Source organism: Perognathus longimembris, chromosome 1, assembly GCF_023159225.1.
Source record: "Perognathus longimembris pacificus isolate PPM17 chromosome 1, ASM2315922v1, whole genome shotgun sequence".
In the NCBI taxonomy this organism is placed as follows: Eukaryota; Metazoa; Chordata; class Mammalia; order Rodentia; family Heteromyidae; genus Perognathus; species Perognathus longimembris.
The window spans coordinates 29201552-29216710 of NC_063161.1; the positions used below are offsets into that span (position 1 = coordinate 29201552).

The 15159-nt window shown below is 35.2% G+C and overlaps 1 protein-coding gene across 2 annotated transcripts in view; it reads right to left on the minus strand.

Annotated features, from left to right (window-relative positions):
- Otogl (otogelin like) overlaps nt 1-15159 on the minus strand; it is a 123791-nt gene that overhangs the window by 66269 nt on the left and 42363 nt on the right. For both annotated transcript variants that reach the window (XM_048359009.1, XM_048359001.1), the window contains exons 19-25: nt 14761-14970; nt 12875-13040; nt 12243-12317; nt 9242-9294; nt 7569-7731; nt 4468-4575; nt 3457-3595 (exon numbers count right to left, since the gene is read on the minus strand). In XM_048359009.1, coding sequence (XP_048214966.1) covers nt 3457-3595; nt 4468-4575; nt 7569-7731; nt 9242-9294; nt 12243-12317; nt 12875-13040; nt 14761-14970 — 914 coding nt within the window. The remainder of the gene's footprint in view (nt 1-3456; nt 3596-4467; nt 4576-7568; nt 7732-9241; nt 9295-12242; nt 12318-12874; nt 13041-14760; nt 14971-15159) is intronic.

Genomic DNA, 15159 nt, shown 5'->3' on the forward strand with positions numbered 1-15159 from the left:
AGGAAAAAGTTAAAGCGCTGATAAATTGGTTCTGGCATAATCATATATCTAGACCATGTAAGTTGGACTGAATTGATCAATTACTAATATATCTTTGTTATACAGTAATCCTATTACATAATAGACAAATGACTGAGGTGAATTTTTCATTTTGTTTTTTAGTTTTAGTTTTGGTTTGTTTTGCAGAGCTGAGGACCATGCTCAGGGCCTTCCTAAACCCAAACACTTTTTGTGACTTTTTTTGACTTTTTGTTTTGTAGCTTATCATGTATCTTCAGTGAGTTTGTCCTCATATATTTAGGGGGGGGCCATGTTCATTCTGTTCATTTTATTAAAATTTTCAAGGCACTGTAATAAGAAATTAGGTCATATAATGGCCATTTAGTATTAATTGTTTTCATTTATCCAGTTTACCAAATTAAATTCAGAACAGGTTTGTTATGAAATCTATTCTTTGCAAAGTGTTCCTTTTGCAAAATGTAAGAAAATAAAAGAAGATTTTTCCATTGTCATAAAAAGGTATGTATTATTTAAAAACTTAGTTTAGACTTTTTTTTTCTAAACTAGAGTCTCTTTTCATAGTCCAAAATAGCCTGGAATTTGATATCTTTCTACCTCAGCTTCCCAAGTGCTTGGATTATAGGTGTGAACCATCACACCACACACCAAACTCATTTTAGACTTTTAATACTACTCATGTTTAATTCTTATTAAGTGAACTAATCTTCAAATTAGTATTAAAATAGTGATCCAAACTTAATTGCTACTAAAAAATTGGAAAAGTTCCTTCTAGTGCATCTTCTCATATACAGGCAAGCAACCTTATCAAAAACTGAAATTGGTATATAATTATCTTAACATAAGAATATGGCAGCAAATTAAAGTGAATTTAGGAAATCAGATTGTAAATGCTAAATGCTAAACCATAATAGCTCTTGCCTGTGAAAAGGGCTGGCATCGTGTTACGTTGTTGAACTATTAAGGAGATACTGCTATAATCATTCAGTATCCAATACAAGAATATACTTTCTTCTTGTCCCAGTAAGAGTTGAAACAAATATTCTAAATGTTTTTGTACAATCTGTGTGTGGAAGTATTGCAGGAAATATGATGCCTCCTACAAATAAAACTACATGGTTAGGAAAAGATAAGGCAGAGAGTAGTGACTGACTTCATCAGACTCCCACCATTCTCCATAATGAATTGGGGAGGGAAAGTGAGGGAAAAATAAGTTAAAACATGATCCATGCCATTGAAATTTAAACTTTTCTTGGATAAACCTGTCCTCACAAAATATAAGTAATAAATATCTTTATTTGCATAGTTTATACTTACTAGGTGTAAGCTGTTTATTAAATAATAAGTCATGAATTAAAATATTTGAACAGATGATAAAATGTTTGCACAGATAATGAAACATGGATAAGATTTTAAATGCTATATAGGTAGGCAGCTGTAAATGTATTTTCCATATATGAAGTAAAAATAGTTTAGCAGAATTTTTTCAATGGTAACTGGAATGATGCCATAAAAGTACATATATTGTACAATATTTTATGATACTGATACTATTGTCAAGAATATCCCTTTTCATTAATATGATTTTAAAGTAAATTTCAAAAATAATAAAAATCAATTTTTGATGTTGTTTCAAGTTCATTCCATACCTACTAGACAAAATATGGTTCATAGACATAAATAAAGCAATTGATGCATTAAGTAGTCACAAATCCCTTCTGGGTTCCTATAGAGATAACCCATATTTTAAAAGCATCCCAAGGTAATGTGCACTGATACAAAAACTAAGAGGTGTTATCTTATATACTTCATAGAGTGGATTTTTCATAAATATTAGTGGCTCAGTTTAAAAAATCACTGAGTTTAATTTTTTGCCTCTGTACATATAATTGGAATATAATTACCTATTTAATTTTGACAAAATAGCTACAAATCCAGTAAGATATGAGAACAGGACAGATCAATGTGAGCTAGAAACTTTTCTTTGAGAGAGCAAAGGACCTCAGATACAGATAATACCCTGAAAAAAAGACAGAGGAGAAGGAAGCTTATAAGAGACCTCAGAAAAACTGGCAGAGGATTTTTATATGAAACAGACCACATGAGGGACGAGGTAACAAACAGTACAAGAAATGTATCCAATGCCTAATGTATGAAACTGTAACCTCTCGGTAATTCAGTTTGATAATAAAAAATATATATATTAAAAAAACTCAGAATCATAACCACAAAAAAAAAGAAATGTACCCACTGCCTTATATATGAAACTGTATCCCCTCTGTACATCACTTTGTCAATAAATATTCAGAAAAAAAAGAAATGTAAGGGAAATCACCATCACTCCCATTATGCAGTATTTTAGTTATATATGCCCCAAAGGAATTGCCTTAGAACAATAAACATTTGTTTTCTCAAAAAAAAACCAACAAAAAAACACAAAGACTATGTGGTTAGCACAATGTTAATCACAGTCATTGTGGTTCTTAATGAGAAATGACACAAGAACAATACGAGTACTAGAAATATTAATGGAATGAAACAATTTTTTGTAGGGAGGAATAGAGCTGGAAAGACAGCCTTAAAGTGACGGGTCAGAGGTGTACATATTGATTTGGGAGTTACTTGTCTGTAGGTGTAGCTAAGATCATAAGAGTGGGTGAAGACATCAAACATTAGGAAAGAAGGGCAGAGAGCCAAGATCTCTGTCAACGTTTAATGAATCATGTAGTGTTCCCATCAGGGTGTTCCCCTCTTGTGAAACAAGGATGACTAAGATGATCTTTGCCCTAAAGGAACTAACTCTAGAGTCATCTCCCTTATGCAAGAGGAAAAGAGCAACAATCCAAAACAGGTAACAAAGTATGATGAGGATACCAAAATGAAAATGAGAATTTGATACAAAATCAATCTGAGACATTCTTGAAAATGAAGGTTATTCATTTATTAAATATTTTATTAAATATTTCTCCTTATTTTTAAATTCACAAGAGCTGAGAAAACCCAATTTCAAATGTTTTTTCTAAAACTCACAGAATATATATGTTCATTACTGTGCCTGTCTTATGCTCCAAAAATAATCAAAACAACACACACATACATACATACAGGCACACGCATGCACACACACACACACACACACACACACACAACCAATAGGAAGCTGCATGCCATCTTCTATGATTATTTGACTGCTAAACTCATTACCAGTGTTAACAAAGAAATGTGATGGCTTAAAATATAAGTTTAAGTGCTTAAGTTTAGAAAGCTACAAATTTTACTATTTTTGTTTATTTGATAAAAGCAATATACTAGCTTTAAACTACTGTGACTTACATATGTTTTGTTAATGATCTATGAATTTGTTATACTAGATATCAGCATGCCATTTTTATATTACCTTTATGCAAGTTCAAGAAGAAATAAGTAAATGTTATCTACCTTAAGCAAAAACACCTGACAGTCACTGATGTAGTCATATTCCAGTCCATCGAAAGAATGATAATGTCTATCTCCATATATTGTACATACTGCTGGACATGGGTAATATGTACAGTTGAACATTCCTCGACGACAAACACTATTTTATAAAAAGAGATAACATGATGTACTTTACCAAGAAACCTGCTATTGTGATTTTCAAGAGGCATAAAATAATGTTCAGCTTGTAGTATATAATATTCACTTGTGCTGGAAATACAGGTCAAGAATAGAGGGCTTGTCTAACAAGTGTGAGGCCTTGAGATCAAAACCAACTACTGCAGAGACAGAAAGAAAGACAGAGAGTCAGAGAGAGGGAGAGAGGAAGATAGAGAAAGGGAAACAGAAAAGAGCATTTACTCCGCAAATGATCCTTAGAAATTGTGCCAGTTTATTTGGATAAATCTATTAAATTTTAAGTTAGGCATAAGCTTACGTTTCATTTAAATACAATAAGTCATTAAAATTAAGCCTATTTTCTCAGTCACATAGAAAAGAGATGATGGAATGAAAATTGACCATCTAGGTCTGGTAGTAGCCAACAAAGAATATAGTCTCCAATGTTAAAGTTAACTCAATATCTAGCTTATGATTTCAGAAATGTTGTACATATTTTATGGAATTATATTTGTTATTGTGGGGGTTTGGGGAGGGGTGTCACTTCTTTTCTTTAAAACATTTAGCCTCTTCTTTTAAACTTGAGATATTTTTTCCTTTTAAATTCTATGTAACAGTTCTATTTCACACTTTTCTTCTTGGCTCAAAAAGTATGCACAAAAGCAGCAGTAGCTCTCCATTAACTCCTGAAGCCTTTAAAATCCTGCTTACTCAGATTGCCTGGTTTTGTTTTTTCTTTTTCCTGCTTTAAAATTCTCCTCACTCACTCCTACATTGACATGAAGTAAATTCAGCTAGGTAACTGAAATGAATGCAGTTGCTCAGAAGAGTTGAGAAGTAAATGGATCTCATTACCAAGTGTAACATGGTGTAGCAATGACTTCTCCAGAGAGGTATTCCCAATCTTTCCAGATGCATGGGCAGCTTTCAGGAACATAGCACTTCCCTTTGTGCTCTGCCATTCTTCCAAATGAAAAAGGAAAACGTGATTAGTAAAAACTGCTAGTTCGCATTTAAAAAAAAAACAAACAAACAATAATCTTGGCATTTTCCACAGTCTTCTACATTTTCATATTTACAACAGCTAAAATAGAGTCTATCTGACCAGAGTTTAAATAATCTTTCACATTTTTACACACTCCTTGCAAATCACAGCATAAAGTAAATTCCAGCAGCATTCTCCCCACGACCTTATAGTATGCAATGAATTGAGGTTGATAGGTGGGGTTGGAAGGAATGAGAAAGAACAACAAAGGGATGATATTCATCAAGATACATTGTACTCTATACATGGTGAATTGTAAGCCCTTTGGTATATCTAAAGATAATAAAAATAAAATTAAAAATAATAATAAATTCTAGGCAAATGACCAAATGTGATTATTTTTACCTTTTGATAATCATATAGTACAATTAAAAAATAGAAGCCCATGTTTCTAATAATGTGAGCTATTATGAAGAAAACATTAGATAGGAAGGAAAGTCATTGCATTCATTAATAGCTAGGGTATGTAATAATTTCTTGATAGAATAGTCAATTGTGAAATAGATAACATTTTCTGTTACATGATATACAGGGCAGTCGACAGATTCTTTCTGTTAAATAGTTAAAAGAGTTAACTAGTTAAAATTCTTTCTTTATAGGTAAAATAATGAGTTTTCTCCAGATGTGTTAAAAACAAAACAAACATATCTCTTTTTTACTAATGCATTATTTTGAAAATTAGTTTCACTTAATGTTACTTTACACCATGAAAAAGTACCTAAATAGGGCTGGGATGTAGCTCAGTGGCAAAGCGCTTGCCTAGTAAGTGCCACATCCTGGGTTCAATCCCCAGTACCAAAAAAGAAAAGACAAAAAAAAAGTGCCTAAATATATCTATGAGTACAAAGATTAAAGCATAGAAATTTACCATAAAAATGTAACATTAATATGAAATTAAATTCATTGTCAGTGAATTAATTTTGATGTGTTATCAAAATATGTTAATATGAAATTGAATAAAGACATTTATATAGTACAATAGTAACTTTTCAAATATTCTCAAAATTCTCTTCCCATCATATCTTTTATGAATAATTTAATTATAGTAAATAAGTACTAGAGTAAATATAATAACTGTATATTACAAATGTGCTTTAAATATGTAATATAATAGAACAATAAACACACTATATTTTAAAATAATTTTCTAAATATTCATTATGAAATAAGTATTTTAAAATAATAAAAATTAGTAAAATAATTGTCACAAAATAAAATGGATAACTACTAAAATATATAAAATGTACAACTTTTCTGCATTTGTTTTAAAATGCTATAGTTTTATATTACAGAAAATAACATAGGTTCAGGGATGTATCTCAGCAATAGAGCACTTGCTTAGCCTCTATGAGCCCTGAGTTCAAGCCCCAACACCACATAGAAAAAAATAATAATGTCATTAGTATCAAAGTCTTGAATCTTGAATTCTTGCTTCTTTTCTCAAGTAAAAGTAACTACTTTTTTTTAGTGATTGACTTTCCCTCTTGTATTTCTTCTTCCATGGCACTGTGCTTCTTTACTCAGAAATATGCTTTCCCCTGAAATTCTGCTTAGGAGAACCATGATTACTGAATTATGTTGATGGCTAAGTAACAGTGAATAAAGGTACTTAGGTATCTGAATGAGGCATTATCTCAATAGATTGCTTTCTTTCAGACCAATAAAGCCTTAGATACTGTACATTCTCCTCTCAACTTGCTCAAATTTTTTGTCACTCCTAAGCTTTGCATCTCCATTCTAGAAACCCTTCTCCTAATTTAAGCCTCAACCGTAGAGTTAATCAGCTCCCTATAATTTAGTAATTTATACTATTATTGGCAGATTATGATAATAAACTAAGGACTTAGCTTGGTTAAATATGTTACTCTAGTTGTAAAGACACCTATAACAAAAAGTAATATTTTTGACTATTTTCTATGGCCCAGACACTGTTTAAACCATCTTAAACATAGCACTTACTCATTTTTGCCAAATGACAATATCTAAGGTAAATAAAGTTCTTGCTTCCTATATAATTTATATATTAGTATCTCCAGGATCCTGTGTCTTAACACCATGCCCCAAACACTGGTTGTTCAAAAAAATTTTAAATGAACCACAGGCCCTATTTACGTTGGTCAAAGTAGTAGTTCTAAGTGATTATGTGATGCATGAGGAGATTCCTTTTTTTCATAACTAACAGAAAACATAGAAGAGAAAAGCTGTAAATCACTGTACATGAACTACTTCAAGTAGGTTTGGTCAATGAGGTATATCATAAACTCTTACTAAGCACATACCACTTCTAGTCAACCATTCAAGAAGCAAATCTCATGAAGCTTATTCTTAAAAAGGGTCTTTGATTCTCCAAATGGGTACTTGCCTTGAGGCACTTTATCTAATAAGAAGGACCAATATTTGAAATCGTTTATATCTGACTCTTTCCATAATACTATTTTCCATTTCTTCAGTTGACAGTAAGCTCTAAACTATGGTCCTTATGGGTCCTTCAATGGTATATGAACTTGTGGCACTATCAGGATCACTATCCGAAGCATGTGATACTAGGCTATTGTCCCAAAAAAGAGCCAGAGACAGTCAGATGGAAGACAAAGTAAATTTACATTGCCTCACGTAACTTTATATATATATATATATATATATATATATATATTCATATAACTTTATAACAAGATTCTGTTAATAAAATTATTTCAAAATCAGTCAGAGGCCTCTAAAACAAGGTTAGCTATATTTCAATATAATCATAAAGGTAGTAGTACTTAGCAAGATTCAATCAGTAAGTAAATATTCATTATGAAACAAAAATAAAGAATTGCATCACATACTTTAGGAAACAAAACAGAGAGAGAAACAGAGAGAGAGAGAGAAACAGAGACAGAGAGAGAGAGACACAGAGAGAGAAACTTACCCTGCTGCACAAACACAGCCACTAATACAAGGTGAGGATGGGGCACAAGTGAAGTTCATAGCCAGGTTTGCACATGTAGTCTCACAATTTATGCCACCAGCTGGCAATGCAGGGTCAGGAAACCTGCAGTCAAAATATTCCTTTCCTTCTGGACAGGCATGAGCTTCAGAGATAAAGCACAGATGAAATGTCCTTAACTTCACATTCATTCAAAGCACAAATAATCATATGGACATATATCTTTCATCCAAACAAAACTCACATGGGGCATTTCATCCATTATGATCAGACAATACTACTGTTGTTATGTGGCTTTTAGGAGATGAGCAAACACACGTTCCCTAGCCAGATTCTTTCAGTCATCAATGCCTCTGAAAACTATTTTGAATTTGAAAACCTTACCAGTTTTTTTGTAAGGAAATAACACGTAGCATACAGTTTTCTGCAGTCAGTGAATAGAGTATTTTGATTAGTTCTAATGAATACTATGAAGTTTGTCAGCGAAAATATAGGCATATATTTATACTTTTACAAAGCTGTAGTGAGCACATGATACTACTTGAATTTGCTTCACCTCTGAGTCATTATATTCATCAATCTTCAATGTACTGTAGGAGTATAGCCATCACATAACCATAAACAGAATAAGAGATTCCTAATGTTCATGAAAGCTTGCAGAATCTCAAGAATCCGATTAGGTCTTTAGGTGGGGGGGAGGGGGGAGACAAAGGGAGCAAATCTTAAGGCATCCCTGTGAGAAAGGAGCCTATCTTGGCTCCCCTTCTTTAGTGGTGAATCATCCTGAAGTAAATAGGAAGAGCAAGCATGCCCCATAACTATTAAGTGAGCATGATTCTGGAACAGAACCTGTCAAGAAGACTAAACTAGCCTGAGTCTTCAAAAAGTAAATCTAGGGCATAGAATGCAAAGCTCACTTATAATAATATATACATGGTCATCCAAGTACATTCACAAAGCAAGCACTTATAATTACTTTTATCAGCCTAACTTTCCACACACACACAAGAATGTGTAATTATTGAGTAATTATTGGCAAATTATTGGCAAAGAATCTGTATATTATTGAAGTTAATAGTGTAAGCTCCCCTGACACATAAAATCTTCATGAAAGATATTTCATGGTAAAATGATATTCTAAGGAGGGATAACAATAGAGATCTTTTATATGCCATTTTCAATTGACTAGTCCCAAAATCTTGCTACTCCTCATGTATCCCAGAAACCAACAACACTAACAGAATCTTGGTCACTGATAGAAATGCTCGACCTATTGAGTCAAAATATATACTTTATAATATCCTGGCTGATTGTATACACCTTAAAATCTGAAAGGCACTAATCTACAGAAGATTTTTCTCAATTTCTGACCTAGAACTCATGTGCCAGAGCACATGAGATGGTCCTTATAAACAGGCAGCATACAAGCAGCATTCCTGAGCTACTCAGCTCTGTTCCTAAGTAGTTTTATATGCTCACATCACAGTGCTCTAAAAATACTCTAATTCTCAATGTAAGAAATAATTGGAAGGAGCACTATGTTAAGAAACATTCCAGGGCGTATACCCACACACTTTGGCAAGGAGGATTAAGATGGATGAGAGAAAAGTGGAAGCACAGGAAAGCTCTATTCTCCAGCAGGAAAATGAACTCACCAACAGAGGGCGTAGCTGGCTCATCACATTTCACAGTCCCATTGGAACACTGGCTAGAAGTACAGAATAGTTTATTAACCTAAACCTTCAATTTATCTGTGTTTCAAAAACAATCTAATGTGAATATATATATACCTTATCTTTTTTATTGTGAATACTTTTTAGAAATAAGTTATCACCTTAGATCTAATTTGAAGGCAATGATTTCGAATTTCACATATTTTGTCAAACACCTACATATAAGGCATTGTGAGAAAGGCATGAGGACACAAATATCAAAACTCATAGCCTTTATTCAGGTGCTTACATCCTTCTTGGAAAGCAAGGCATATAATTAACAATTTATACAGTATGACATATACAACCCAGAAATACATTCAAAATCTGATGCCAACTGAATCAGTGGTAGAAGACCTTGAAAAAAATTGAACAATAAAGGTGGCCATGATTGGCTTAAAGGAGGATGACTCTAACACTTAGTGAAACAAATAAATGAGAAAGGAGCAAAGTAGTACTCAATGGAAAAAATTGCCAGGAGATAAAAATGGTCAAGGAAGCAAGGTCCAGATCCTACTAAGCAACACTGAATACAGAAAAGTCAGCAGGTTGGTTTGGATTTTAGGAAGCCCATCTTGGTAGCAGCATTGAAGATATAGTGGATTCACATTCTTCCTTCCAATCAGGATTCTAAGATCATAGTTTTTGCATCAGAGATAAAATACATTACAAGATAATTAACTGGAAGGTGATAGTATGACATGACTCCTTGAATAACATTCTTGAAGGAAAATTTCCTACAGGTTTGCAGCAGATCATATGCTCCAGATCTGAACCAAGTTGAAGATACTGACTAATATATAAAGAGCTGAACCACATGGAAAGTGTGCATATGCATCAATTAACAGTAGAATGACAATTGGAGGTGTGGTTAACTCACACTAAAAATGACATAACGGAGTTGAAATAAAAAGCTCTCAGGCCATACATCCAGGTCCTTGATGTACCACTTCAGAGAGAGAGGCATTTTGAAAGACATACAAATGAGGTTAATGTGCTAATTGAATTTTTATTTTTCAAACTGAAGAGGGGTGGAGTTTGTTTTTGCTAACTTGGCATGAATATGAATTCAATTACATTAAACTCAACCTTTTTTTTTTTTTTTTTTTTTTTGGCCAGTCCTGGGCCTTGGACTCAGGGCTTAAGCACTGTCCCTGGCTTCTTCCCGCTCAAGGATAGCACTCTGCCACTTGAGCCACAGCGCCGCTTCTGGCCGTTTTCTGTATATGTGGTGCTGGGGAATCAAACCTAGGGCCTCGGGTATACCGAGGCAGGCACTCTTGCCACTAGGCTATATCCCCAGCCCCTAAACTCAACATTTTGGCAAGATGGAAATAGAGCAAGACTAGAAGACCAGATAAGCAGGGGTCTGGAATTGGTTTGTTCCTACTAAAATTCATGTTGAGGTTTGGTCTCTAATATGGTAGTGCTAAAAAGTGGAACCTTTTAAGAGATGAAGTCAAGCAGAAGGTACTAGGTCTTCCATGCATCGCCCGAGAGTAAGATTGTTGGTTTTACTTTCCAAATTGGATTGTTTACTCCAGAATGGCTTTCTTGGTTCTCTCCCTTCTCTTCCCTTCCCTTCCCTTCCCTTCCCTTCCCTTTGCTTCCCTTCCCTTCCCTGCCCTTCCCTGCCCTGCCCTGCCCTGCCCTGCCCTGCCCTGCCCTTCCCTTCTTCCCTTCCCTTCCCTTCCCTTCCCTTCCCTTCCCTTCCCTTCCCTTCCCTTCCCTTCCCTTCCCTTTTCTCTTCTCTTCTCTTCTCTCCTCCCTTCTCCTCTCCTCTCCTTCTCATCTCTCTCTTCTTTCTCTTCTATCTCCCACTCCTCTCTCTCTCTCTCTCTCTCTCTCTTTCTCTCTTTCTCTTTCTCTCTCATCATGGCATCATGGGAGTCTGTCTCCCATGAGGTCCTCGCCAGAAGCTCTTATAGGTGCCATGTCACTGGACATCCCTAACTCTCAATAAGTTTGAACTACATAAACTATGTAAGATACTCAACTTTAGGTATTTTTCTACACCATCACAAATTGAACTAAGACATATTAGAAACTTCCAAGGAAAAGAGACATTGATAAAGCAGTGGTATGTGAAGAAAAATTACTGATGTCTACTATGTATAGAAAGTGAAATAAAAAAAGCTGCTTGTCTTTGCATTCTTAATCAAGATGGGATAAGGTAAATTGAATGTAAATCATATTCCACTGTGAATAAACAGTGAGTAGAGTAGCAGAGTAAGATCCATAATATAGCAAGCACTCCAGAGCCTGGGTGCCTGGGAATACATTGCAGCTTTATTATCAAATTGTTTGGCTACTTGCCTCATTTTTCTTGCTTACACATTGCAACAAAGTAATGATGCCAACTTCTTTGATTTATGGAGGTGCTTTAATAACTAATTAAAACACTCAGAATTGTGCCAGGACTATAGAAACTGAACAATAATAGCTAGATATCATTGTGTTCATCACTATTATCTATATTCTCTTGTTATCTGAGGACACCAATGACACAACTAAAAAAAGGAGGTTAGGAAATTGTGTGCTGATGCACAGACATGCCTGTATTTTTAACAGACAGGTTACAACTGGAATGACGACTCCCTTATGAATAAGTGTTATTCTAGGCTGATATCCATGGGGAAGAGAAACACTGATTCAAATGTGTGACATTGTTCAAATCTGTTTTGGAGTGTGTTGTGGGTTGTTTTGTTGATTTCTGAGCCAGCCAATGAACCATTCAACCAAAGCCCTCTGAAATATACAATATTTGAACAGCCATCTCACCCCTTCTTTCTATCAAAGAGCCAAAATGAAGTAAAAGCCTTTGTCTTCTCTGCAAGGCACTTCAATTCAGATTTCTTGTTTTCAGTAAAGAATGCAAGACACAGGCATTCTCCATCCCGCATTCTAATGTAAGCATGCATTTAATGTGCTTCTTCAAACCTACCATAAACCTGAAGGTGTTGGGATGAGCTCCCCAGGCTGATAGATGCTGCCCCTGTAATGACACCGGCAGTGATATCTACAAGGAAATTAAAAAGAGAGAGAGAGAGAGCCACTGAAATCCAGGCAGAACCCATGCTTTGTGTCCATATGAAACATGTTCTAAAACTGACACTGTTCTCTGAGACACCAGGCACTCTTGTAATACAAATGACAGGAACCACATGGATGCAAATCTTGGGTACTTAAGATTTTATTTTCTAAAATACATCCCACAAGAGAAAGTCATCCTTTCGCCCTATGTGTAAGGGAGTGTCCACCCTTTGTGAGAAGTGGGAAATTTCTGAATGTCGATATACATCACAATCCTGCTAACACCCACCACAGGACTGTGAGGTACATGCTTCGTTATTGACACATATAAGGTTGGGGGGCGGGGGATAGCAATAAATGTCAGCATTAACTATTAGAGTCCTTAGCTCTTTCTGCAGCTATTTGTGAATTTACACAGCACAGAGGCACCTACAAACAAAACAGGGAAAGCATAAAGAAATATTAAAGGAAAAGTATGAAAGCCCATTTGAAATAGAAGTGAAACAGGTAAAATTGGATGCTGCCCTCATTTTGGTGACTTACATAGGCACACAGAAGTTCAGCGTGTCTTCATAGAATTTTCCTTCAGGACAGTTGCAGCCTTCAGCACAGTCATCGTTGCACTGCTCCGGGGAGGAGAGAGAGGTGCAGGACCGGAGGCAAAATGAGGAACAGTGATGGTACAGCATGCCCTGCTGGCACACCACAGCTGAGGACAAAGGAGGGTCACTGAGACAGAATCGCACATATCACAGAACCATTACCTGCTGCAGTAGAGGCCCAGGGGAAGCATGAAACAAAAGCTACCTGACAATGCTAAGCAGAGGCCACACAATGCATTAAAAGACAGTTAAAGAGAGAAAGAAATAAGTGATTTCTTGGCCTCAACCAAAGTATAGTAGAAGAATACATTTCCATTTGGATATATTTAAGCGTAACATTCCATAACGTTTGGAACATGTTATTGTTTTTAGTATGAGAGGTCTTTCATATATCTGAATGAACTTCCTGTTCTTACTATCTATAATGCATCTATTCATCATTATACTGTCATTGTCACCTTTGTAGCATTATTTAAACATAAGTAAACTTTGTCTAATATAAGTAAGAGAAAATATTACTTTATTGGCCCATATTTATAGGTTTTATTTTTTTCTTCTTGATCACACTTATTTTTAAAGATTCTCTTTAGATAGAACTGACTGATTGTAATAGAAAATTTACAATAATCTAAAAATACACTTATACGATCATTTAGTGGATACTAGATAAAACATATATATTGTAAAAACACAAAAGTCAGATGCCAGAAACGATGAAGGATAAAATCTACAACTTTGAATGCCGGGGGATGAATTTCATTAGTTATGGACCTTACATTTAACTCATGTAGAAATGAAAAACTAAAGTTGATACTTTACAACATGAGACATTGGTAAGACCTTAAATTGTACACTCAAAAAAGCAACTCTTGCCAGACACTTCTGGCTTGCACTTGTAATTCTAGCTACTTAAAAGGTGGATTGGAAGGACTTCACTTTGAAGACAACCTAGACAAAAAGTTCACAAGACTCCTTCTCAGCCAATAGCTAGGCACAATAGGGCATGTTTGTCATGCCATCTACACAAGATGATCACATTAGGAAAATTGTAGTTACACAGCAGCCTGGGCAGAAACATTTAAGAGAACCTACATCTACAGAAAAATCCAGGTATATTAATATGCACTTGTCTTCATCGCTGTGGAAGAAAGCAAAAATAGAAGGCTCACATTCCAGACTGGCCTTATGAAAAACCAAGACCCTGCCTAAGACAAACAAACAAAAAAAGCAAAAGCAAACAGGACAAGCTGGGTGACAGTGGTTCCTGCCTGTAATCCCAGCTACTCAGGATGCTGAGATAGGAGAATTGTGGCCCCAAATCAGCCTGAGAAGTCTGTGAGACTTATCTGCATTAACTAGGAAAATGTCAGTGTGAAGGTGTGGCTAAAATGGAAGAGTACCAGCCATGATCAGAAAAGCTAAGCACAAGTTCCAGTATTAGGAAAAATAAATAATCTGAGCAAATAGAGCTGGAGACATGCCTCTAGAAAATATCTAGTGGCAGAGTACTTACCTAACAAGGAATTTTTAAAACTCCTCAGTTGAAGGGAAATACTAAACCAGGGTTTAGAATATTTCCAAACATGAAGGCCATACACTCTGCCACACTACTCATTTCTCCCTTGTAGCACAAAAGCATCCATAGACAACATAAACAAATGAGTTTATAAAAACACATGACAAGCAAAAACTGTAGAGTTCAAACCCCAGTACCTTTAAAAACAATTTAATTGATTTTTAATAACTGACCTTCCATTTAAAAAATAAAAGCAGCACTCAGAAACACAACAATCTGTTATCTGATCTTTATCTGGCCATCATACTCACCACAGAATGAAATCTCAGTTCGAAAATCAATGGGAACACCACGCTGACCACAAAGGTAGGCATAGTGGGCAAGAGCATTGCAGAGACAGGAGCTTCCACACTTGCATGCATCATGGCGACACAGCTGATAGTACAGCCCTGGGCTGATGTAGATGTGGCAAGGAGCAAAGAGCTCCTGGTGGATGACATCACAGTGTGCTGCATACCCAACTAACAGATAAGAAATCCCATTAAGTTATTACACACCAGTTCAGATCGTACTCTTAGGAGCTAAGTTTCAGAATGAGTCAAGCATCTTACTTTCCTAAAAAGTACTTTATTGCATGTAACTTTAAGAAAGAGCAAATACTACCAGCTTGCAAGAATTTTTTGTATTTGTTTTGTTCATGTTTATGGTAA